Here is a 27,250-nt window from a genome sequence, read left to right as displayed (position 1 = left end):
TTTTATTTCACTTACATTTAATCTTCCAGTGTGAATTTTTGTTTTAAAATCATATCTCGATGATCATTAAATAATTGTGAAAAGTACGAAGAAAATAAAAGCACGTATTGTGTCGATTATAATATTAGCTATAAATCGCTACAAATGATTAAATTGAAACAGCCATGTACGCTGTGTTCAAGCGTATGATTATATCGATTGACGGATTGTATCGAAACTATGAATATCGTTTAAATTTTCCTTTTCATCGAATACTTTTAATTATCTTAATATTTAAAATTTCAAGAAATTAAAGCAATATGATGATTTGTTTTTGGTAATATCATTCATTCAAGAGAATTTAATGTCTTTTGAAATTTTAAGTGCAGAATGCCAAGATTCATTGGACATTACATAGGAATATCCTTTCAGACTGAATTATTAGTAATGACTCTATTAGGTTTGGTAAGATTTCCGAAATAATTATTGGACATAGTTTCTTTCTGTATTTAAAATATTCCAAGTATAACGATAAAGTATCGGTCATGCAACGGAAAAAAAAAAAATCATAAAATAATAATATTTCTTAAATCGTTAAAGTAAGTAACGAGATGATAATATTCCGAAGCTCAACAGCACGTTGGAATGGCATCCTTTCGACTGGTCTCAACAAATTGAAAAGATTTGGAATCTGTCATTGACTCAACAGTATTTCTTTTTCTCTACAGATTTTGAGTATTGGATAAAGACAAGTTAGTACCGAGAAAAATATGTTCTATATATGTTGAATGATATTTTACACATTATTATTCCTCATTACAATTAGTCCTAACATGGATCGTTATCACAAGGAAGATAGCCGCTTATGTTTACACATTTTTATACATGATCAATTTCTATCCAATTTTAACATGGAGTCGACCAAATTTACTTCTGCCGTGGCTGATCCTGAGTTTCTTTCAAAATCTCATACTAAAATCGATCGTTATTACGATATTCATATGGTTATGGGGTAGAGAAAGATTTTCTTCATTTCGAATGATCGAATTTGTTCTCGTTGAACTTCTTTCATTAAGTAAGCTCGATACGTGATATAGATTCGTACTCATAAATTATTTACAAACTTTATTTCTTACAAATTTAATTTTTTATAAAATTTATCTACTTAAACAAACAATAATAACATTTACAGCCAATTCTGCATACGTATGGTATGCAATCGCATGTTCTTATATAGAGTTGAAAAAAATAGAAAGAATTAGAAAGATAAGAAAAGCTTTGCAAGCAAAATATTCCATCGCATATAATCTCTTCTCGGATCGTAGTAGCATGGAATTATCTAGCAAGGACTCAGCATATGGTTTGTACTCGGAAAGACGTTGTATGAGTTTACCTAATCTGAACGATGCTTTTTATCGTTCGATTTTCAACGATTTCAATGAAAGTAGAACATCTAGATCGTTGACAACTTTAACGACTATCAGCAGCTTCGAATCCGATGACACGGAAGAAGTCATTTCTCAGATAATTCATAATAATAATTTGATACCTGTTGAGAAATGTATGAAGCTTTTGGGCTTAACTGATGTTGATATAATCAATGCACGTGCTAGAGTTCGCAAAAGGATTTTAGAGAGTGCTATAATTAATAAGATTCAAGAAGAATATGCAAAAAAGAAGGAGATAGGAAAAAACGATGTGACAAAAGATAACAGGATGAGAGATTCATCTATCATTGATTACTTGATGGCAAAAACTGACATGCCTATATTTCGTAAAAATGATAATCGCGTTGAGAAGTTCAGAGATATGAAACGAAAAGGTGATGCAATTTTAAAACGAACTGAAGCTTCTAAAGACCAGAAGATCAATGAGAAGATCGAAGATGTTTCAGTTGAAGTAAAAAATGAATTGATCGATGAAGAAGTAGAATTGACACAAACTAAGGAATCCATAACAGCTTTTGTGCTAGATCGTATCGATGAAAATGAAGAAACAAAGTTAGAATTTATTAAGAAGAAAAAAAAGAAAAAAGCATGTCCATTAACGAGAGAGAAAGTAGAGTGTAGACCATGCTTTCCTCTCGTAGGGGACAGACAATTGATGGAATGTCCTTTCAAGGAGCAAATTATCCTTTCTAATTCTAATTATCCTTGCCTTTTAAATAAAAGAAATAAACGTTTAAATGAAGTTTATTGTACATCTAATCGCGAAATTGATGTTTTAATAAATGATAATAAAATTCCAGAGGAGAGTATTATTTCCTTGGATGACATAGACATCAGAAAATTACCCGAAAACGATGCAACGATTACGAATATTGATCAAGAAGAAGATACAAAGATTAATTTTTCACGAAGCCAAATGACTAATGCAAAAGATTTCACTAATAGAGAATTGGAAAATAATTCTATCTTAAGTAAGAATATTTCATGCGTATCGTGAATGATAAAATTAGAATAATTAAATACATATTTATATATATATATATATATAATTATATATATATCATTATATATATTATAATTATTATATATTTATGTATGCACACACACACACACACTTTATACACATTTCATATGTATACACACACACACACACACACACACACAAGATTATTTTTATAGAGGAACCTAATTTAGAAAAAATAGATCCTGTAGCAGAAAAAAACATTGAAAACGTTTCATTTAGAAATGACAAGAAATTACAATTATATTTTCAACAATCGATCTCATGTTCTTCCTAGCACTAGCGTATTTTCTACGATAGGTTGTCCAACGTTCTATCAAAAATATAATATAACTAATTTCTATGGCAATGAATTGCTATTCGATGAATTTTTTGATCCTCAATTACGATTTAACGAAAAATTTGTTGAAAACACGAATGATATATACAAAGATATGTTGTTTAAACCTTCGGATTCGAAGAATTTATTTGATCGAGGAAAAATGATGATATGGAATAATAAAAACGCAGAATTATTATTTAAAATACCAAAACAAATTGCGTGTTACACTGGTGTGGAATACAAATCTGTAAATAATCCTAAGATTTCTAACAAGACAGAATTTATCGAAGGCAAATTGCAGAATTTCGATCGAGAGTTAATTACAAAACATAGGTATTTTTTCTAACGTTTGTATTTAAGTAACAATATTTCATTGAAGTATTGTCATTTTAGATACACGAGTGTCGAACCAAAAGGAGAATACAAAAGTAATGATCCATTTAACATTTATGAAAGTATCTGGAGTAATTTAAATGTAAATAGTAATACTAATAGCCGCAATAGAATTAGTACTCAAACTACAGAAAGTTTGGACGATTATATATACCATAATAAAAGGAGTAATAAAAATAATGATCACAATGTAGATGCCAATTATATGGACAATGAATCTTCAAAGTTTGCGACAAACATTAATTTAAATCAATTATTAGATACTAAGAATTTAATTAAAAACGACGAAAGCTACGAAGATAATTTAGAAATTGGACCATGTTATTGTAAAAATTGGAGTATCTTTGCCATGTCACAGGTAGCAGATTCTTCAGAATGCGAAAATTCGAGTTTTTTAGAAAAACCATCTGCATATCTTAAAGAAATTCAAAATGAATCACTTCATAGATTAACGAATATTAAAAATAAGATCGTCAAGAATTCGTTCGATAGTTGTAAACATCCCGAATACTTTGATCAATCGAGACGTAACATATCATTGAAGAAGAAAAGAAAACGTATGACATCTTCTAAAGAAAGAGAACTTTTAGAAATGAAAGCTTTGAGAGCTTACAACGAGATCACTTTGATGGAAGACAAACGAGAGATGGAAAAAAAGAAACAACAAAAAACTAATATGCTATATTCCTTCATAGATAATACCAGATCTTGGTCGACGCAAGTAATGTCTTGTTCTAAAGTGAAAAACAATTACAGACAAATACAAAGAAGACACGAGATTGATTCATATGAATTTAATAAACATCAAAATCACTTTGATTCATACAACGAAATTGAAATACACAATACAACTGATTCTTTCTTCGAATATTCTAGTAAAATTAATAACGAAGAATTAATAAAGGAGAAGGAAAATTTTTATTTTCTTGAAAACGAATCGTCGTCTTCTCAATTACCCGATATACGAAATAAAGATGCTGCAATCATGTTGAATCTTTTGAATCGTCATGGTAGTGATTGGTTCAAGCAAGAGTTGAGAAGAATTCTGGCAATAAGGGATAGTCAGGTGTATATGAAACATAGCAAATCTAATCAAGATACTATGAAACTGAATCTTTCTTTAAGAAACAATCAAAAGATAATTGATAGCCTTGAACTTGATAGAAATATTGGGAAAGAAGACATAAGTATTCCCTTTGGATTACCTTCGTCTTATCAATATTTATCAACCACTTCGGATTTCGGTTCAAATCAAAATTTTAAGACTTCTAATTTGAGGGAATCTATTATTTCTGAAAAAGATATGCCTCCTATTTCGTCCGATTTAAAAGATTTCATTGAATCTACAGAAAATAAAAAAGTAATTGAAGAAGAAGGAAAAGAAGAAAGAAAAATGATAGATACACCAAAAGAATCTGAAATTGAAGAGATCGAGAAATTTAAGATCGACATGTTAAATGTTGAAAAAGATAATTCATCTTTTTCCTTGACAAATTCCATCTCATTTTCATCTCTTACAAAAAGTGAAAATGTAGTCGAACCGATCGATGATCGAAATCATCCTCCAGTTAGACGTAGAAATATGTCTCTACACATGATGGACATCGCAAGAAACATTCATTGGAGTTTACGTCCTCGTGGTATTCTATTAACTAATAAAAATTTACAAGGAATGAATTTCGAATCGTCCGATCTTTGTGGTAACCAGCAGAGAGATATCGTCGATGACGTCACAGCCAGTCTGGTCCATGCTGCTTTCTCTCATAAACCTGAGATTATCATTCGAACATTTCCACGTGATTCTCGATCTATCAATGACGAACAATCCACGTCCTTCTTCGAAAATTTTTCTAATATTTATCGTTTGCCATCGACCGTCGACGAATTTGTTCTTCGTTCTAATAATGAAATGGATATTTTTCTTGGAGACGCATTGACGCTTCCAAACGTTCAAGAAGTCGAAGACGAAGTTAATAATCTCGAAGATATTCTACAAAGTTCATGTGATTCTATGGAAATTGATAGGAACTTTGATCTTTGTATTTTGGTGATGGAAGACGAGGACTTGTCTTTAGATTCAAGATCGACTTCAACCGATAGTCTACCTATAAACGAAGTTGTTCAATATGACAGTGAAATTACTATTGCATTGAGTGAAACAAAGACAATGGATAACGTTGATCCAGAAATAAATTCCCTTGGCTGTGAGACGTTCAAAGATTCCGATCAACTTTCCTTGGAAATGATAATAGCTTTCTTCAGTTTTCTCTTAGCTTTTTACATAGAAATTCTGGGATCATACTTCTTTATGTCGGATTTACATAATTCTATATATGCTTACAGACCGTACGAACTGCATTCGGACATGCTTAAGAACGATTTTTCTGACGAATTTTTATCTGAAAAATCTGACATGGTTGCTTCTTCAAATTCGGTAAATATAACAGAGTTTGTCGTTGAACCTAAAAACCAAGAAAGAACCGATGTGATCATCGATGAAGTTGAAGAGGATGATCAAGCTTCGATAAAAAGTACAAATTTGCAAGTTTCAAGTATAAGAGATAGTTTTGATACGATGTATACTAAAACTACTGTTGAATCTGAAAACGCAATATCTTTTGAAGAAAACAGCTCGATGGAAGATTTTTCTTGATAATTTGTCAAAGGATACAAATTTGAGGATCTTCATTGCTTTAATAAAAAATGTACGTTTTTATATATTCACAAAAAAATAATGATTGATTGAATCGCTTTTATAAATAATTATTACAGCTTTCGTTCTTTTATTATCTCGTAATTGATATTACTTATCGATCTATGGACATTGAATACTTTCTTTTACCATCCTTTTGTTAATAAAATATTTTCATCATCTTAATAATTATTCTACATAAGCTAAATTCGTTCGATCGTTTTACTTTAACTACTCAAAACTTCAAGTTAATTTCTTACGACATTCAACAAGTTTCATCATAACCCTGACCATAATCAGGCACCACGTGATCAGGATCACAAATAGTGTCTTTAACAGCATCCTTAACGTGTGCCTTGAAGATTCTAAAATTGATCTTGCTGCTATCTAAATTTTCATAAAGATACATCGGTAACCTATTGGAGATCATCCAAACGCTTTGCTCTTCTTCATGATCGACTTTAATGTCGTTAGGAAAGACCAACGAGATGTTACTGGTACCTATTACACCTAAATTCTCGGGTATATATTCCTTTCTCGTATCCCAACACCATACAGAGTCCCGAGTGACCATGTTGAAGAACATTACACCGTTTCTGTCGACAACGGAACCAGACGAATGACCATAATCCTTGGCTCTTGGTCTTCCAATCGGTATAAATTTATCGGTATTATGATCGACCATTCTCTTGTCTCGAAGGACAGACGTGGAGACTGCAAACTCTCTGAAACTCGACATGGGATGAAAAAACAGGGTCCTATCGTCGTGAATATCGATAGGACTTAATGCAATGCCAAAGATTCCGTCAGTCCATTGGAATTTTATACCATGGAGTTCGTACTTCGCAGCCAAAGGATCAGGAAAGAATAAATGATGTTCGAATCTGAAGGATGAATCCTTGTAAAAGTCATAAACGATTAAACCGAATCTCCAGACGTCTGAAAGATATGCTATTGCGCCACCGCAATCTCCATCTCTTATATCAACTACTATATTCGTAAACAAAGAATCTTGTTTCACTTGCTCCTGCGGTAAAGTATATTTCTTAATCAATTTATCAGTTCGAAGATCGAATATGTAGAGTGCTGGTGGACAACTTTGCGTCGGTTTTCTCGCGATATTTGTCACTCCAGAATCCAAAACCCAAAGACGATCACATTCGTCTACTTGTATTCTAAACACTGATGTAAGATCATCGCATTTACCTGAAAGTATAAAAAAGTATTAGAAAATTATTTCGATAAATACGATTTGTCCAGGTTCCAACTAACCAGACATATTCCAATCCCAATCAGGATATGGCTTCAATTTTGGACTCTTTGTTTTGGAATATCTTGGAACAGTTGCCAGCGTCACTGGTATTCCTTCTTTCCATTTTGGAAGAGTAATGAAGACTCTGTTTTGATGTATTTCTAATCCTAATGGTAAATTATTTTCAGCTATGTAATCACCATCGAATATAGCTTGATCTCGTTCTTCGATATTATTAAACTCAAAGTCTACGGTCGACCAAGCGTAAACCTGAATTAAAATTAGCAAGATCGATAAGGAAGATCGGAAATTGTTTACGAAGAGATAATCGAATATTTACCAAACTCATCGCTGGTCCAACATACTCGTCTTCAACTGGCTCGTGATTGAGATCATAATTAAATCCATGAAACTCAAGTTGATTTATCGAATGGGCATTGTTCTTAAAGACATCGCCTATGTTTCTCGCGTAATCGCGATTATTTGACTGGAAAAATCGACCTGCTGTAATCGGGGTCGAGCCATAAAGAATATTATTTCTTTCAGTTGTCCCTGCTAATTTATTTTCCAACGAATTCCCATAAGAGTCGCACGAAGTTGGAGTTGATAATTTTTCGTGCGATACCGGATTACCTGCTGACTGATGAGTGTAGTATATAGATAAATCAGCATATGTGAAACGTACGATTATATATTGTTTTAATAATTTCAAGATTATCGTTATCGATCGATACGCGAAATATTTGGATTTGTACCGGGTCACGAAGAGGAAAAATCGGTGCTTCAAGTTCTCGGGAAATCGGTGCAATGCCAGGATGAGCTGCGAATTGTTGGAGACCAAGAAGAGACATCGAGAGAAGCCATGGCATTACGTTGGCCATACCTATAAAGAGAAATTCAAGAAAAAATTAATACGAAGTTCACGTTCGAAATACTTTCATCGTTGTCAAATGATCAAAGTAGATCACTATATGACCCAATTTTCTCGATTGTTCATTTTGTTTCGTTCTTCTTTTTTTTTTTTTTTGAACACGTAACGAATTCGAGATATCTTGCCAAATCGTTAAAATCGACTTATACGTTCGAAGCATAATGAAAGTTATGTAACTACATGAAATGTCTCCTCGCTCGGAGCAAAATTTCGCAAGTTGAAAAATGGATCGATCGGAACTTCGCCATTCGTGTTCCGTTAATGGAGATGTATATCATAAAAAAAATCACAGAGAGGGAGTAGAGAGAACATATACATTTATATACGTAATACTATTAACATTACTCAATGATCATCGATAAGGTAAATGTTGAAAAACATGATCAACGATATGTTGTAATTCGTATGTCTGTTCTTTGTCGTGAAAACACAACCGAAGCAATCTCGCTTCCGTTTTCGTTTCTTAGAACGAGTCTTTGAAAGGATATACACACCTAGTAAACAAAATTTATATGCAAATTGATTTGTACGTTAGATCGATGTTTCATTCATGTCAAAAGTATACGAACGTATTATACATTTTTTTTCCTCATATATTATAAATCATAATGATTAATTCTTTAAGCTTCGAATGCTTTTAGCTTACTTACCTTAAACACGAGTAACAAGTATTGTATAATAAATAACAATAATGTCGATAAATCAATGATCAGGATAAGCCGATTATGATAAGAACGATGGGACGAATCATATCACAGATTAATTAGAAAGTTAATTAACGAAAGTGAACGATGTTAATCTCAAAGGAACACTTTGAAAGGAACTCGATGACTTTCGATTTTGTTGTCAGAATGAAATCGATTAATTTCGGAGAAAACGTAAAACGACGAATATGACGTTCGTTTTTGATCAAGCTCGATTAAGACTTTCGCGATGAGAGAAAATCAACAAGTAGTACACGCGGTATCGTTCGAGATGGGACCATGGATGATTCCTGACTGCCATATTCACTATCCAGTTCGTAAGTGTACCTCGTTACTACGAAAGGAGAGAGAATGGCTAATCCCTTCTCTTTGAAGATGTTCTCCCTCATTTTTCTTAGCATCTTCGTTCGTGTCTTCATGGAGAAGGACGATATCTTATAGGTCAGTGATGTGAATTCAAGGGAGTTGGAAGTTCGTGATACTTCTTAAGAGAAAAGGTCGCACCATCCTCTCGATCAATAGAAATTCCTTTCGAAGTCTTCGTTTCTCACACACGTATTATAGTATTATAGTAACAGATAAAAGATAATCAATTTTTACAGAACTCGAACGAAGAAGATTCATTATATCTTTATCAAATACATTTTCCATAGATTTATCACAATTTTCTATGAATGTAAAATAGATGTATGCACACACACATATATATATATATATATGTTTTCTTTTTATATACTATTTGTTACTATACGAATTAAAGTTAGGATATAATGTTTTAATCAAAATAATGCGTGATATTAATAGTACAACTAACAGGTTCTTAATTATCTTAATAGCCTTAATTATCCTAATATCAATAAAACTTAATCGACTTATTAATTTATTTAATTCTTAAACTTGACAAGATTATAAATAAAGAGTAGTCTAATCTAGTCAGAAGCGTAATCAATATGTATATCTTATGACTATTGTTAGTTAATGCTAGCAAGATGTTGACTCGGATCGTGTCACCGACTTAGATATCTGTCCTATTGTCGATGAGATACGGTGCATTTTTTACGCCAGGAACTTTCCCTTTCGTTGTAGCAAACTGATCCGGATCATAGTAGTGCGGATCGTTACTGTATAGGTCACCATTCGCGTTCGCAGAAGATATCGAGAGAAAGAAATGTCAAGTAGTTTTTATTTGTTTCTTTCTTTTCTCCAAGTTCCATCGATTGAACATCGAGATTTAAATATCAATAATTTCTTTTTTTGTAATAACTTCGATCGATATTATTGCGATCGAGATGTTTTCTTTCATGCTCCTCGGTCTTTTTTGCAATAAAATTTGTTATGAATTTACATATACGAAAAACAAAATACGCTACATTTCAAAGAAAGGCAAAGAATCTTATTGTTACATAATTATTCTTAAAAGAACGAAGTCATTGTTAATTTTTCTTTAGATGTGCTTTTTGAATTTTTTGCAATAAGATTTTTTACGAATTTACATGTGTGAAAAAAGACAGAGAGAGAGAGAGAGAGAGAGAGAGAGAGAGAGAGAGAGAGAGAGAGAGAGAGAGAGAGAGAGAGATCATTACATTTCAGAGAAAGGCAAGGCATCATAGTGTTGCATAATCATCCTTAAAACATTCCGGTTTTCAACAGGAGTGAGTAAAGTTATTAAGTTTTTTACGAGGAGATAGCGGGCCTACAAGAATCGTTTTTACCATCAACTTCAAACTCTTCTCGGTGAAACTCGTATATTAATTTAATAGTAATACGTAGCATCTCATACTTAAAGGAAAATCTCGGTTGCGTCTTTGAAAGGAACTAACGAAGGTTTCATCTCATTGTTCCGTAGACTTAATGATCACTCAAACGATAATCGCGAACGTTCACGCATACTCGCTGTACCGAAAATTATTTTGTTCTACAAAGGTTTACTGTTATGGTCAAAAGAAATGAGTTATGTGCACGCCTTGGAATTCTTTTCGTTTTCTTTTTTTTTCTTTTTCCCTTTCGTAATTTAACACCATTTAATAATTTAGAACATTTTTTTATTTTTCTTTATTTTACGATTAATTCATTATATTATATATTAATTTATTATATTCTATATAATATTATATATTACATATAATTAATTATATTATATATTATAATAATTAACTTCATTTACACAGGAAAAAATAATATATATCGAAATTTGTTTAAATATGCATATTTCTTGGTGGTTATTAGTGAAAGTAACGTGATTTTACTTCGGCTATACGATTTAGACGAGTAAACACGTTATGATATTGCAAAATAGAAAGAGAAGATCGTCGTGATGTTTCACTAGAATTCTCTCAATGACTAGAAACGTCTATTACTTTCCGTTTAAACTTTCGTTACGAGTCTAATAAATTCGTTGCGAGAAATTGAAACTTGAGTTTAAGATTAAGTTTCAGGTTACAGATTTCAGATTATAGTATACCGAGAAAGAATAGAACGTTTGTTTTATCCAACCATTCTTTTTAAGAAATTCGTTAGATTTCATTTGAAATTCTCGAGGTAAGCAAATTAAGTAGATCGTTGATTATTCTGATCAAAGTATATGCTTTTCAGTATTACTCTTTTCTCTTTTCTCTTTTTTATATTTAACGAAAGTTGTAATTATAATATTGATGGATTTAACAAATAAAACTTACGGTTTTCGTTACGTTCTTCGATCTTTCGATTTGCGAGTTCATGTTGCTGGTAATGTACCACATGATTAGTCCACGTGAATGGTTTCTTATAGTCAAAGAAATAATTGGGAGAGCTATAAAAATAGTTGTTGGATTGCATTGGCCGAGAGTCGACTCTTTTCTTTCTTCTCATCGTTGCATATTTCTGTAAAAAGAAGAGAAAAAAAAAAGATAGGAAAAGAAAATTAATTTACGTTCACAGTCAAATTGTTTAAAATTGTTGATATGTAAAAAAATCGAATATATAATATTGTAGAATCGAATAGATATCTTCTGAGAATTATAACAAAACTATTAACAAGCAGTTTTCTTTCATATTTTCCAACAACTCTGGTCGAAAAAATCGACATTCCTTGCGTCACATGCAACGACCAATCTGCTACCCATAAAAAGGAAAAGAAAAAAAGAACAAATATTACTTCATACCAATAATCAAAGCAGATAATTTCTTTCTGTGGATTATTTGTATCTAGTAAATGACGATTTTTTTCACCGAATAAAAAATTCTTGATCGATTTCTCAATCGAACTTATACCGATTTAATACTTTCACTATCGTTTTAGATTATAATCGTTATTGTTAAATATCAATGTGTTATCGTACTTAATTGACCGATTTAATTCTGATTTCATGCGAATGTACTTGACTTGTCGAAAGATTGATCAATGATCAATCTCCCGTCTAGTTGCTATTGAAGCGAAACACGCGACGAGATTTTAAACAAGATATTCACTTTCCCGATTTAAAACAATTCAATGGACGTTTCAATCCTCTGAAAGCTCACTTTCAGTCACGGGTTACACTGTCTGTAGCTGTATTATGCCAGTACTGATTAACATCACAAAATAGATCATTCCAATTAGATCCGCTTTGTACTTCGTTCAAACTGTTACAGCACAGATGCAGATTATTTCTTTCTCACAAACAGAGCATGAAAAGAAAAGAACAAGAAAAGACGTAGGGTTACAGTTTTAATTGACAACAAAATTTTCTTTCTTTTACTTTTCAAATATTGTCAAGATTCATAATTAAATCGATCAATCTATCAAAATTTTAATTATCTATTAAATTGTTCTAAATCACTGATACTAAAGCATTTTCAATTTTTTTTTTTTAAATAAATTGAATTTCTTATACAAAGAAATTTTTTTTATTAAAAAGAAAAGACATTTATTATTATTGTTATTATTATTATTATTATTATTATTTTTTTTTTTAATAAGAAACGCGTATGTCACATAATTGGTTGCAGAACTTTTATTAATACTAATAAATTGTCGATTTATTGTCAATTTCACATCCACGAAGCACGTACGTAACACTTTGCATAAATTCATAAATTTTTTATTATTTCATTTTATTTATCACCACATCACTTGTGTACACTGCTCGAAGATTTGCCTCTAACTTATAGCAAAGGACCACTTCTCCCGATTGGCAATCGACTGACCAACCAGCCGTCTTAAATATCATCGTAAAATCACAGGCTGACTTACTCAGAAAACATATCCCGATCACCATTGTTCCTCACGGCCTTTCAAAATGAAATACTTTTACTCTTTTTTCATTTACATTAACATGATTGTTGTAAAGAAAAATTTCTAAGTAAATTAAATTTTACTACGGAACGAAAAAACTGATGAACGTATTAAGCGATTTTCCGGTATTCTTTCATGAATTATTCATTTTATTACAGAGATAATTGTTATTCTTGTTTTTATATAACATTGATTGACTATTCGATACACATTTATGATCTATACTGATCAATTTATGTACATAAATATATGGAAAAAATGATTTTCCGATATCTAAAAATCTATCCATTCGATTTCTCATTTATTCATATAAAAATTATAATTTCGTTTCCATGGAAAAGTAGTTTTTATTTTATTAAAAAAAAATTAATAGATAAATCATCTTCAAAAATAAAAAATTATGCACTAACAATCAGTAGAATTATTAGTTATATTAAAATGAAAAAATGTTAAATTTCTTCAATACTTCACTACTTGTACGTACGAAATTCAATCGGCAGGTTCAAAATATCGAACTGAGGCGTTTAGTATATCGTCGAGAACTTATATAGCTCAGTTGGTCCTTTTTTTAACAGCTCATCGATCAATCAGTATAATAACGAAGTGATTTACATAAAGATATTTCGTTAATGTATATTTCTCGCATTCGAATTTTGGTTGCGCAATAACGTTACTCTTTTTTGTAATCATTTGGGTGTGCCTATCGTCATCATCATCAGCATCACCATCATCATTATCATTATCATCGCTCTTTCTAATGAGAGTAGAAAATAAAACGATCGTACTCCTGGTGAATACTGAATGAATTTGCATATCTATGTGAAACGTACGTTTAAAAACTTTTTACTCTTCATTAATATTATCGGAACGTAACCGAGAAACGCTTTCACTATAAAAGGATTAAAAAGTATTGTACGTTTTTATATATACGACAAAAAAAAAAAGAAGGATTGTTGGTAATCACATTGTTAGTAATTATAAAAAATATTATTTTCGATTGCTGACGATCATGTTAGAAGTAAACTTATGATATAACTCATTCGAAAGTTCAAAGCATAGCAATGAATGAATCCGCATTGTGGAATGCAAATCAATCTTCTACTCTCAAGTGGCATTGAACTAAAAATATAAATATACTAGTGGGTAAGTCTTCTTTATCTTTATCCATAATTCCATTTCTACGTAAAACATTTTATTTAATTACAATTTTAATTACATATTATTATATTACGAAACAGATTTCATTAGCATAATTTTTATATTTTATTTATTAGCATTATTTACTATTATTTTAAACAATATAGATAGGACTTGTTGGCACTTCGGTTGCTATAATACATACGTACACAGATACGCACACGCACACACATACACATATATATATAATATAATACATAAAATAAATAAAAATATACACAAATGTTTTGAACGTTCGTGTCTTGCTTAAATTAAATTAAATTAAATATAAAGCAAATCAGCACCGCGAGTTCATTTATAAAAAAAAAAAAAAAACAAAAATAATTTTTTCGTTTGGATTCGAATCGAATTTACTTATGGTTTAAAAAAAACTATATCCCACCGGTTGATGGTTAAAAATTACTTTTGGAATAATCGGTAATGCTGTATGAGTAGACCATAGATAATGGGATGACCACTGTTGATGATGTAGTCTATGATTCTCGCGGTGCCATAATTTTCATGTTGGAAAAGTTACTGGCCCATGAGCATGTGTAACAGAATCACATTTGGTGCCACGAACTAATTCATCGACGAATCCAGCCAGAATACGGAAATTAGTCTCATTTGAATGCAAAGTTCCTGTCATGAATCTTTGAAATGATGACGTCAATATCCAGATCTCTTCTCGATTTTTTTTCGAATATTTCAACTGAAAATGACGATATTTTACAATAAATAATAAATATAATTTCATAGATGTTACATAAATGACAAAAATATTTCGAATGAAAGTGAAAAAACAAACACACATATACACACATACCTTCATACCAGAAGGAAATTGTAGATTTTCTCGATCGAATAGAATGTTCTCGATGTTCTTGTTACCATATTCAGGATATTTTTTACTATTCCAGCAGGCAAGCGATATCTCGGACAAAAGACCAAAGAAAAGGACGCCATTTTCGTTCATTGCTTCGGCTGCTGATTGCGATTGTCTTTCCAATGCAAATGGTTTGAAAGATCTCGGTGTTGCCTCGGAATCGTGAACGAAGATGGAATAATTTCTACAATTCATACAATAATATAAACATTGTTTAGGATTTACGATCAACTTGAACAATCAAATCTACCTTATGGTCGATGTGGCTACCCAAGATTCAACTTTGCTGGCTAAAGAATGAAAATAAAGAATTCTGTCACCGTCTGATCTGATAGGACCCAAAGCTAAAGCGAATATACCATCCATAAGATCGAAGGTGTCGCCATTTATATTAAAAGTTCCATAAGATGGATAAGGATAGAAAAGTTTGTTCTCGATCCTCCAAGATCTATTATAACGATAATCATAAACGAGTAAGCCAAAACCAGTCACATCAGCGATATAGACGAACGTGTTACGACATTTATCATCGGTATCACGAATATCCACGACAGGTGTAACGAAAAGGGAAGTGTCCTTGAACTGATCACGTGGAAATTTGTACTGATGAATCAATCTGTTATTGATCAAGGAAAATACGTGCAGTTGAGGCCGACAAATTTGACGATTACCGACCTTCCCTGTATCGAGTACCCATAATCTGTTGCATTTGTCGATCTATGAAAAAGAAGAGAAAATGAAAAGAGAGGAATATATTAAGTTGAGCGAGTTTAGAATTATTATGGAATCATATCATATCACTATGATCATATCAGTTAGCAAATAATTACCGCCACTCTGAAGACACTAGTGATAACGTTGCAATCACCCTCTTTATTCCATTCCCAGCTAGGATATGGTGCAATTATAGGATTTCCTTCTGGCGTGACGTCATCGGTAACGTAACCAAAGGTTGCTGGTATTCCCTTTATAAATCTTGGTATCGTCACGAAAACGATCGATCCTTGTCGCTCTGTAAAAATAATTAACTCCTTTAATGAACTTTATAAGTTTCGATAAGAAATATATGATTTTTGCTGGAAAATGTTAATTTACATATGTATCTATCTATCTAATTTAATCTAATGTCTATCTAATACATATCTAACTAATATATATTTTCAAAAAATATTATATATATATATATAGGTGTATATATACATATCATTTGTTATATAGACATGTTATATATCTATATATCATCACAAAAAAAAGAAATAGATATATACATATATATATATATATTTTTTTTTCAAAGAAAATGTTTTTCTCAAAAGATTGTTTTTTTCAAAGAAAAAAAATATATCGAATTTTCTAATTTCATGAAGTGATTAGAAAGCGTTAAACTTTGACTAACGTTTCTGGCACGCGACCAATCATTTATTATTATTTTTTTTCGATTAACGAGAAAGTACACTACCGTGATATGAGCACATATCCGATATGATCGATGGATTTCACCGCGAAAGAAATTAGCTTTCAACTAACGAGATTATTGACTCGACCAGCTGTCGTACTTTGTCATTACAATGCAACTTCCGTGCCAATGAAAGAAAATCACTCTCTTGACCATTCGTATTCCAATGACATTGTTTCTCTCTTTCTCTCTCTCTCTTTCTCTCTCTTTCTCTTTCTCTTTCTCATTCATTAATTATTGTCGTACATTGACACAGATTTTATATGTGAAAAAGAGAAAGAAATAGTATTGATAATTTCATACAATACAGTCGCCTACTTATCATCATAGTTCTCCATTGTCCATTACTTTTATGTAAAGAAAATATATGCGAGATAATTATGTTCCCTTCTTATTCTATTCATAAAATTATTATTAATTATATAGGACTTGAATCTCTATATAATAATAATAATAATAATAATAATAATAATAATAATAATAATAATAATAATAATAATAATAATAGTAATAATAATAATAATAATAATAGCAGTAATAATAGAGTAATCAACTTTCGAAAGAACGACGATGAAATCGAGTATAAAAACTGTCATTGGAAATTCCGAGATAAATATCACTCTCTCTCTCTCTCTCTCTCTCTCTCTCTCTCTCTCTCTCTCTCTCTCTCTCTCTCTCTCTCTCTCTCTCTCTCTCTCTCTCTCTCTCTCTCTCTCTCTCTCTCTCTCTCTCTCTCTCTCTCTCTCTCTCTCTCTCTTTCTCATTTTTCTTCTGTTATCGTTATTTTGATGATATTTACGGAAGAAAAAGGAAATAATGAAATGCGAATTAATATAATGTTTTTCTTTAGAACCTCCATAATAAAAGTCCACGTCTATAGGTACCGGTGCCCCTGGTATGAAAGTGCCCTGTTTTATTGCTGTCGCTCTCGCACGATCACTCGGAAATGCAAACTCCAATGCTTTCCAGGAATAAATAATTTTCATTTTATTGTTAAGCTCGCAGTTGCATATCACTGAACAGCTCAGCACTGCGACAAAGCAGAATATCCAACGGATCATTTTTGTTGTTCTGAAAAAAAAAGAAAAAAAAAAAGAAAACCTTAAAAAGGACTTTAAAAAAATAAGAAAAAAATATTATGGCTATGTAATTATTATTTTTTTTTTATCACGAAAACGAAAGCGCTATCTGCGCGTAACAAAGATATTATTCTTTACGATGTCATTATTGCTATTTGCAGTAGAATATTTTTTCATTTAACTTTATATCTCTTCCTTGTTGTTATCCGTTTGAAATATTTATCGTATATATCTTTGTAATTGCTTATTATTTTGCGCGCGAGAAATTCATGAAATTTGATTATCCGAGGTATTTCAATAGATAGAAATCTTCGTAAAATGACGTTGATGGTGATGATGACATCACACGTAAAATACACTTACAATTATATTAAAACGTAGCTCACGTCTAACGAAGATGGTTTGCCAATTTCTATTACTACGCACATCGAAAGAACGTCGTATATATGTTCGTAATCGGTACGAACCGGTAACTTTAAGAACGTCTCCCCTACTCTTTCTTATTCATTTCTCCCTCTTTACTACACCGATAATAAACCGAAGGAAAATTATACGTACATACTTACTGATGATGAATGGATTTTAGATATAAAAGTGATATGAAAACCTTGTAAAAAAAAAAAAAGAAAGAAAGAAAGAACGAAGTTATGTAAACTTATTCAAGTTTATCAACGGAAGGATGTTCGGTTTATCAAATACAAATAGTATAAGTGGGGAAACGTTTTGTTGGAAGAATTTATTAAAACGAGATAAGAAATCTAAACGATATGATTTTAAATTTAATACTTGTGTTAATAATCTTTATAGACCTTGACACATAAATGTTTATTGTTAATAGAATACTTTAGTTTCCAGTTAGGAAATACCCAAAAGATAACGAAACATAATTATTTAAGCAATTATGTATATATATACTTATATTCCGGAAAAAAATATTTACTCTGTTGATAAACAATTTCCTCGACGAAGTTAAGAATGATGTATGCTTAACAGATTTAAGATATATATCTGTTGTTTGGCTAATCTTTACAGAAATGTAAAATAAGATTATTTATTGAGCTTCTTAAGACAGTCCTAGATATCAAAAACAATATAATAGTATTCTTCTTTTTCAAGATAGAAACTTTAATAAATATTATCTATTCGTTTAGTGTTTACTTATTTTTCTTGTTCAAGGTAGAAACTTTAATAAATTTTATCTACTCGTTTAGTGTCAATTTATCGTTGAATTACGTGTAAAATAAATAAGAAAAAAAAAAAAAGAAAAAAAGAAGACGAAGTCAAAAGGAAAATATAATAAATTAGAATCTTTACTCACTTGTTAATTATTATGAAATTGAAGTTTCATAATCCTTCGAAATAGCTTTTTACTTGGTTACTAATTACTCCGGATAATATATTTTTCCTTTCGTATTTTTTTTCACCTTTCTTTTCTTTGTAATGTCTTTTTATCCCTTAGTAATTTACGCAACTTTTTACATAGATGGAAAAGCCGAAGAAATTGTATTTACGTCAACACTCCCTGCTTACGTTAGTAAAGTAATTTCGCTTGAAGTATTATCATTTTCGTTTTACTGAGAGAATCACAATTTTCTTAAGAATGATTGGAATTTTATCTTAAAATATATGCAGAAAGGAAGAAAGAAAGGAAGGGTTAGACTCGACGAACGATCCGGACGATATCACGGTCGAGGACCGACTGAAGGATAGTAAGATTTCTTACAACGGTCGATGTTTCTTTTTGTATTCACACAGTCTAAGAGCTTATTATTTTTCATTGAGATCAATATATTTTCATTGATTTATTCTTTCGTTATTGTTCTTGTTATCGTTATTCTTTCAGTCTAATCAATTCTTTGAACTCAACATAAAATCTCATTGAATGATCTCGTTTTTCGAAAGCATGTTAGAGATCGCTTAAATCGATTTGATTCTCTTTTTGTATGTATATATTTTTTAACGTAAAGAAACGATCAAGATCTCGATTCAGATCTTCGATTCCATTGGACGTTCTTTCAAAATAACAATCCTTTGATTTTATATATATATATATATATATATATATATATATATATATATATATATGTATATATATATATCTATACCTTGATCAAGGTACACTTGCCTACAACTTACGCTTAGATTTTCTAGGACGAATTGCATCATGTTTAATTAATTTACATACACATAATTTACATACATGTTTAATTAATTTTAATGCCCATGACCGAAACAAAATCTCGAAGTCCGGCTTATATAAATATATGAAAAAAATTTTTCTTTGGAACACTAACGATTGTTTTACTAAGTGTTACCGTTTGCGATAGCAAAGCGACAATGTAATTTGAATGTTCTCTTGTTGGGACTGTTGTGCAATTCTCAGCTAGTCGTTTGGTCTTTCGTACTCATGTACTTCCATAGAGAATATTTCTATCTTAGCATAAATTTGCATAAATAAGTATATCATTCCGTAGTCCCTTTACTTTTACACGATTCAATATATTTTTAAATGATCGTTTTCTTTTTTTTTTTCTTGTGGGAGTTTGGAATTAGTCACCTTTATTTTTTTTTACTATTGCCATTTCTACCAGTTTACTTAAGTATCCATTACCGTGTCATTATTGTGTTATCAACAATAAAATTAGTATTATTAATGTATGTCTTTAAAACATTTATCTTCGAACATTTCTCATTAATCACAATTATGACCGTTCCTCTCTATCCTATCATTTCCGACTGTCGTCATAAAAAAATAATCAGAGAAAACATACGTGATCGATACAATGAAGTATAACAAAGATACCGACATTTTGTTTCATACTTGAAATTCATTTTGTTAGATTATTTTTGCGACATCGACGTGTTTTTTATTTAAATCTCAGTTCATGATTTTACGACTCCGTAAACAAAGTTATAAAAATCTGTCGGCTTGAAATGCGCATAAAAAAAAAAATACGTTCAATTTTGTTTTCTATTCCTTTCATTTCATTGGATTTTATAAATGAAGTTTAATTATTTGATAAATATAAAGAATAAATACCAATGAAATCATTCTCGAATGGCCTTGAACTTACTGAGGAAATAAAGGAATTAAAAACCTGTTCGTCGAACGGTCAAAACCAGAAATCTGTACATCTGGCGATATATTGTCGGTATTTTTTCGAAATAAATTCATTTGAATATACATTTTTAGGAAATATTTACTGTTAAATGTTAAAAATATGTGTTTAATATAATGTTTGATCGTATATACAGAGAAATATGACTGGTTGCCATCATATAGGCGTTTCAACATTTTCTCCTTACCAACTCTCGATCTTCATTTAATACTTTATAGGTTTTAATATACGTCTCATATCAAATGTATAATAATTTATTTTATTATCAACTAAATCTATGATAAATACTCTATCGATCACCAGTAAATAGCTTTAACACAGATTAATTTTCTTAAATAATAAATTATTTTAAATTATATGAAATTATACAAAAAGAGGATAAAAAGAATACAAAAATGTACATTACATTACATCTTACTCTACTTACTGATCTCCAATGTAATCTCCGCAAATTAAAATTTACAAAATCTATTTTAATTATCTATTTTAGTTCAAAGAGAATTTATCAAGCGAAACATTTAACTTAAGTATGGTTTTGTAAAATATTTAAACAATTTTTTCTAGAAACTTCAATGAATCATTTCCGTACACTTAAAAACCGACTGTGTTGTTGTACAAAATATGCGAGAAATGTGGATCGATATATTGGTAAAGCGGTATATTTTTTGATAGATTGTTTTCAGGGACGATTCTCATGATACGAATATTGATCTCTTGAGAACTCGCTCTTCGATTGAAAAATTTATGGAATCTGGTTGACAAGACCCAGATTCGACCATGGTCACGTTCGGTCCATCTCAGTTCGGCGATGAATTGCAATTTTTCCGGATTGTACACGACGATTCTAAAAAAAAATATTTTTGTTTGTTTGGATGAAAGTTTAAGATGAAACCTCATTTCGAAACAACATTTCATTTGGAGTATCAAATCAGATTGATATTAAAACGATCCAAAAAGATCGACAGATCTACCTTTGATTATTCGTTTGAGGTTGCCAATTAGCAATAGCTGTTTCCGTAAGCGGCGAGAAAAAAATCGAGTCGTCGAGAGGATTCACTGCCAATGGAAGACCTTGACTAGATTTTCTGCCAATTAAGGTCACTGGAAGTTGTTGTCCAAAGGGAAGTGGACCGGCTTGAAGTGCCGACGTTGGTACACCGAAAAGACGATCGGTAGCGAGAGGTTGGTAGTATACCATACCGAGTCTTGGAGAGAAAGCTAATCCCACGATACCGTCTGGGAGTTCAAAGGTCTCATCACCGATCTATTAAGATAGAGATAACGATCAAAAAGTCATCGACGTGATCGGGCAGATCATTTATTGTTCATACAAATCACCTGATAAATAGTATAATCTGGATTAGGAAACATCGAAGCATGAAGCACTCTCCAACTTGTATTATTCGCACCATCAAAAACTTGGAGTCCTAAAGAAATCATTTGCAATTAATATCAATCGTTATTTTATTCATTCTGAAATATTTTATTCAAACGATAATTTTAACCTGGTCCAGCCGTGTCACTTATATAGACGAATACGTCATCACAAGAAGTTGATCTACTATCGTCAATTATAAGATTAGTCAGTAAAGTGTTTGTCCTTAAAACCTGTAGATATAATAAAAATGAATTAATTAGCTTTCTAAAATTGTTGTTCAACCTGTTTCCAACTTAATTGTAATTTGAATTATACAATTACACTTGACTTTTCTAATACAACAAGATTTTTTTTTTTTTATCAAAAACCAGAAAATTTTTTATTCTATGCAGCAACTTGATTAGAATAACAGATCATTGAACCAACCTGTCGGGGAAAAGTATATTGCCTGACAAGTGTATCCGTGTGAAGATCAAAGACAAGTAATTTCGGTGGACAAACTGGTCTAAAATCATCGATCGACGTCATGACACCACTGTCGACGACCCATAATCTATTACATCTGTCGAGTCTTGTCCTATAGACGGATATCAGCTGAGAACAATTAAATTCTCCTTTTCCAGCGCTATGCCATTCCCACGAAGGATAAGGTTGAAGTTTTGGACTGCTACCCAATGGAACGTTTCTTGGAATATAAGTAAGAGTAGCTGGAACACCTTGACGTAGTCGTGGGAAGCTGATGAAAATTCTTTTCCAAGAGACTTCGATGCCTGTAGGTACAATGTTTTCTGGACGATATCTTCCACGGAAATCAGGATCGTATGGTAAAACGAAATCTATGAACGACCATTGCATCAGAGTCTCCAAACTCTCAGCATCAACGTTGAAATCGAATGATCCTGCGAGGAGAATCAATGGAAAAAGAAACCTACGAAAAACTTTTATGTGATCAATGAAGTAAGAATTATTTTATAATTTATGCGCTATATACAATATATCGATTATAATATTTATCTGATCAGATAAATGTATGTTTTATTTTTAAAAATATGCTCAAATTTTATGCGATTTAGATATAAAACGATTTGTTCGGTTGAACAGCTGTTAAAGTGTACAAGGACACAACGCGAAAGCACGAGTCGCTTTTTGTGAAGTCTGCCGTTCACTTGACATTCATTCACCTCACCAGAATTTATTGATCAAGTGGAAGGTATTCTTATTTTTTGTTATGTATACGACATTACAGACAGAATCGATTAAACGTGCAATGACATTTCCATCGATTAAGAAAGGTTACTAATTTCCATCGAAAAAAGATATCATTTTTATTGGCATGCAATTTTCTTCCTAATATTGATGAAAGAAAATCATGAAACTCTAATTTCCAAACGTTGAAATTATACTTTCTTTTTCTTTCCTTTCTTCTTTTCTTTCTCTCTCTATCTCTCTTTCTCTCTATCAATTTTCTGATATACTAGTTTCTGGAATCGATCTGTCCTAACTTTCTTTTATTCAATGTGCATAAATCTCACGTAGGTACTGTTTGCGAAATGAGACTTCCTGGAAATTTTGTAATGCAAAACAATGCAGGTGAACAATTTACTATTCACAGAAAAGGGATTGTTAAGTCATTTTGACTTGAGATAAGATTCCATTGTTTCTTGTCATTTCTGTCCTTAATTTTTCATTGTCCTTTTTTGTTTCATTAATGACTATTTTTTTTAATTTATTAATAACTACGATAATATAGATATGTAAATTTAAATATTTTAACATATATTCAATATACATCATCCTTTTATCATAATTTTCTTTAATTTCATAATAAAAATATACACATATATACAGGGTGATTGTAGTACCGAAATAATTAGCAATAATTTCAGAGTTTGTAATTTCATGAATTATCAAAGAATTTCGATTAAATGTTTTTTTCTTTTTTTTTCTAATCAATAACACAAATTGAACTTTGAACATGGTCTTTACGTTTAATACAATCTTCAAGACACTTCTTAAAGTGTTTTGTAAAGTTTTCGACGATGCTCGCACATTTTTCCACGGTTATTTAACGCGAAGCCTTTTCTAAAGCCTTTTTAAATTGTTTCGCTGTAATGTATTTTGAATAACATTGAGATTAGAAAAGTTTGATGGCAAAATATTTTTATCAAAAATTTCCAGAAACATACTGCTTGTATTAAATATAAAAGTGGTTATTTACAATATGTGTTATAAAATATAGTTTCCTGTTTGTATTATTAATTAATAAATAAAATTAATAATAAAAAGAAAAAATAATTAAAATTCATTGATAATGATAGTGTAATTCAAAAAAAAAAAAAATGGTTATAAGCTGCGAAGTTATTATCAATTATTTCAGATTACCTAGTATATACGTATGTGTTTACAATTGAATTCACTTGAAACAACTGAAACATTTTATCGTCAAATTATATCTTTCGAATTGATTGTGCTTGCATCTGAATAACAGTAAAGTATAATTATAACGTAACGACTTGTGTGCACGTTGAAACGTATTTTATTAGTAAAATGTTGCGTTATACGATCTCGTATCGAAAGACACTAGATATCTTTTTTTTTAGATGAAATGTTAAAATTATCAGACGATCATGCGAACAAAGACAGATTGACAAATGGCTTTCATTGAATCTAATTGAATGCATTGTGAACTTTGATAGCCCTGATCGAGAACGACAACTTAGAAATGCACGCAAGAGATGTAGGTATATATATATATATCAAGAAACCTTAGTAGTCAAATGCCAAGGGTGAAAAAGTTATTCTAACCGTGTCATTTATCATTGATTCGACGTTCAACTAATTAAATGATTACGTTAATATATTTTCAGAAATTGCAAATTTATTTTCTCGATATAATTTCTGCAATGTATTAATGATCGAAAGTCACACACATCCTGTCAAACAAAATAATAAAAATTCACAAAAATATTTATATATTTAAAATTGTTTATCTAACATTTTTATGTTATTACCTCATTTTGAAAAATTGTTACCCGCCAAATTATAATGATCGTAAGATATTACTTATGATCGATAATATGTAATTATTAAAAAGATGTTTTCATTAGAACGATCGCGAAGGAACTGCGTTACTTTGCGAACGAACATGAGGTCCCACTGGCCGAACACAGACTGATCTAATTTCCGAGTGGTGTCGGCTTAAAACTTAGCCTCCTACGAGAGACAGGAGACAAGTCTCTAGCTAGAGAGAGCATAGATCGCGGAACAGACGTATTGTGTAACAGAGATGGTGTGTGTGTGTGTGTTAATGTGTATATACGTATATGTGTATATGTTATTTAAGGGGCAGGAACGCCTCCACGATATATATCGATCGATTTTACTAAAGTTCGCCATACCAATATCAGGTAGTGTATATATATCGCACCGTTTTACTTTTATGTAATGAAAGAATGTAAGTATGTTTTTCAAAAATAACAAATAAAGCAATATTTTTTATTCAAATATTTATAGTATTACATGTTATTATATGTATATTTAATATATATTATATATAATGACATTAAAAAATATATATCTTATAAAATAATACATGCAATAATAGATATAATGTTTATAATACAATTTCATGTAACGTATATGTATTATATACTATAATATATTACATATAATAATATGTAATGTAATGTAGAGAATACAATGTAGAAAATAATGTTATTATATACGACAATATTTATGATATTAAATTACATATATATAAACTATTTTCTCAACTAAACGAACATATAACTACGTTGATATATTAAATTAAATTTTTTTCAAGTATCACAACTTTAAAGATCTTACAGAAATGATATGTTATACTATATACGATCGAAAGATTGATTTTAATTGAAAACATTTCTCATTGCACCAATATCCTTACTCTTACGTTCATAATGCTTGAAATTACTCGGAAAAAACATACTATACCATAAGACACTTGATATGGTATGATAATCATTAATTTTATCCACAAATACGACACATATTGTACTTGAGCACCGATGCATTAACTCGAACAATACAGTTCAACGAAATTGCTGAAGTTTAATTAATTTTGACGGTATTTACACACACACACACACACGTATGTATATAAGTATGATTTAATTGTAGTATAGACGATATCGTATTGATCAAGAAATTTATCAAAAATTTATCAAAATTATCTCTTAATTCAAATCTGAAATTTAAAAGAATAAAAAATAAAAAATCTAAAGTGAAACATTAAAGATAAAAGATTTTTAAGAAAGAATGTATAAAAAGAAATGTCCTTACGAAATCAAAAACCGGATACGATAATGATCACCTATGTTACTACTAATTATCATGCTATGTACAATCGATACATGTTTACACACGTTACGGTATATTGTCTTCTAAATATTCTATACTATTACTTATATGTTCATATATACATGCTCATATCAACATGATCGAGAAAACTCATGACTCGACATATAACGTTAGTTAGTCTGGCCAATTTCGAAGCCAGTTAATTCGTTCCGTTACGAAACAATATCTTTACATTGCTTATAGAAATAAATTATCGATTCTTATTAAATAAATTGTCCTAAGTTAGTTTATATAACATTTACAGATATAGCCAAAAATGTGTGTATACATATATATGTATAATGATATATAAAGGATAGGGCGCGGTCCTACTATAATAGTTCTATAGAACTTTCGATCGCGACTTGATCAAGGACATCCACATAGTCTTTCCTGTTACGATACCTTTATAATTCCGTTAAATCTTTCTCTCTCTCTCTCTCTCTCTCTATATATATATATATATATATATATATATATATATATATATCAGTTTCACGAATAATCGTGAAAATAACAAGACAATCCTTAAGAATTCATAAAGTAAATTCACATAGAGATATAAACAAGAAGTATATAAGATAGTAGTCACGATTTTTACGAAGAAAAAAAGATAAATATATATACGGATTTAACTATTTCCTTTTGACTTGTGATCGGTCGAATCGTTTTAAAGTCAATACAAGAACATACGTGAAAGAAAGCAAAAACAGAAAGCTAGACTACAGCTAATATATGAATGGATACATTATAAACGAAATAATGATAAGAAAATAATCGATGTT

The 27,250-nt window shown here is 30.6% G+C and overlaps 4 protein-coding genes across 6 annotated transcripts; 1 reads left to right on the top strand and 3 right to left on the bottom strand.

Moving 5' to 3' along the window:
- The first annotated feature begins 84 nt into the window (after positions 1 to 84).
- Positions 85 to 7,652, top strand: LOC122627963. 2 transcript variants are annotated; one of them, XM_043809667.1, is made up of 6 exons: positions 85 to 444; positions 608 to 731; positions 806 to 1,054; positions 1,172 to 2,398; positions 2,749 to 3,103; positions 3,164 to 7,652. In XM_043809667.1, exons 1-6 carry the CDS (start codon positions 370 to 372, stop codon positions 5,814 to 5,816), a joined length of 4,683 nt encoding a protein of 1,560 aa, XP_043665602.1. In that variant the 5' UTR covers positions 85 to 369; the 3' UTR covers positions 5,817 to 7,652. The 2 variants fall into 2 exon arrangements, 1 of the variants encoding a protein (XP_043665602.1); XR_006326954.1 differs by having other exon boundaries at positions 85 to 1,054; positions 3,164 to 7,214; positions 7,296 to 7,652.
- Positions 6,105 to 13,680, bottom strand: LOC122627966 (protein yellow-like). The gene is made up of 6 exons (XM_043809673.1): positions 13,479 to 13,680; positions 11,418 to 11,601; positions 7,863 to 7,990; positions 7,448 to 7,747; positions 7,128 to 7,377; positions 6,105 to 7,061 (listed from the first exon to the last, which is right to left on the bottom strand). Exons 2-6 carry the CDS (start codon positions 11,587 to 11,589, stop codon positions 6,121 to 6,123), a joined length of 1,791 nt encoding a protein of 596 aa, XP_043665608.1. The 5' UTR covers positions 11,590 to 11,601; positions 13,479 to 13,680; the 3' UTR covers positions 6,105 to 6,120.
- Positions 13,681 to 14,226: 546 nt separating this feature from the next.
- LOC122627969 (protein yellow-like) lies at positions 14,227 to 19,294 on the bottom strand. Of its 2 annotated transcripts, none has more exons than XM_043809682.1 (6): positions 18,910 to 19,294; positions 17,366 to 17,583; positions 15,887 to 16,068; positions 15,307 to 15,773; positions 14,997 to 15,240; positions 14,227 to 14,882 (listed from the first exon to the last, which is right to left on the bottom strand). In XM_043809682.1, the coding sequence occupies exons 2-6, from the start codon at positions 17,571 to 17,573 to the stop codon at positions 14,691 to 14,693; spliced, it is 1,293 nt and encodes a 430-aa protein (XP_043665617.1). In that variant the 5' UTR covers positions 17,574 to 17,583; positions 18,910 to 19,294; the 3' UTR covers positions 14,227 to 14,690. The 2 variants fall into 2 exon arrangements, with proteins under 2 accessions (XP_043665617.1, XP_043665616.1); XM_043809681.1 differs by lacking the exon at positions 18,910 to 19,294 and adding an exon at positions 17,955 to 18,100.
- Positions 19,295 to 20,743: 1,449 nt separating this feature from the next.
- LOC122627970 (protein yellow) lies at positions 20,744 to 25,270 on the bottom strand. The gene is made up of 6 exons (XM_043809684.1): positions 25,100 to 25,270; positions 22,515 to 23,016; positions 22,216 to 22,318; positions 22,049 to 22,137; positions 21,682 to 21,974; positions 20,744 to 21,554 (listed from the first exon to the last, which is right to left on the bottom strand). Exons 1-6 carry the CDS (start codon positions 25,102 to 25,104, stop codon positions 21,302 to 21,304), a joined length of 1,245 nt encoding a protein of 414 aa, XP_043665619.1. The 5' UTR covers positions 25,105 to 25,270; the 3' UTR covers positions 20,744 to 21,301.
- Between the last annotated feature and the right edge of the window lie 1,980 nt (positions 25,271 to 27,250).

This window comes from Vespula pensylvanica, chromosome 3 (genome assembly GCF_014466175.1).
Source record: "Vespula pensylvanica isolate Volc-1 chromosome 3, ASM1446617v1, whole genome shotgun sequence".
NCBI classification, from domain to species: Eukaryota; Metazoa; Arthropoda; class Insecta; order Hymenoptera; family Vespidae; genus Vespula; species Vespula pensylvanica.
Note: the sequence above shows the minus strand (reverse complement) of the source record. Positions and strands in the feature narration are given on the sequence as shown.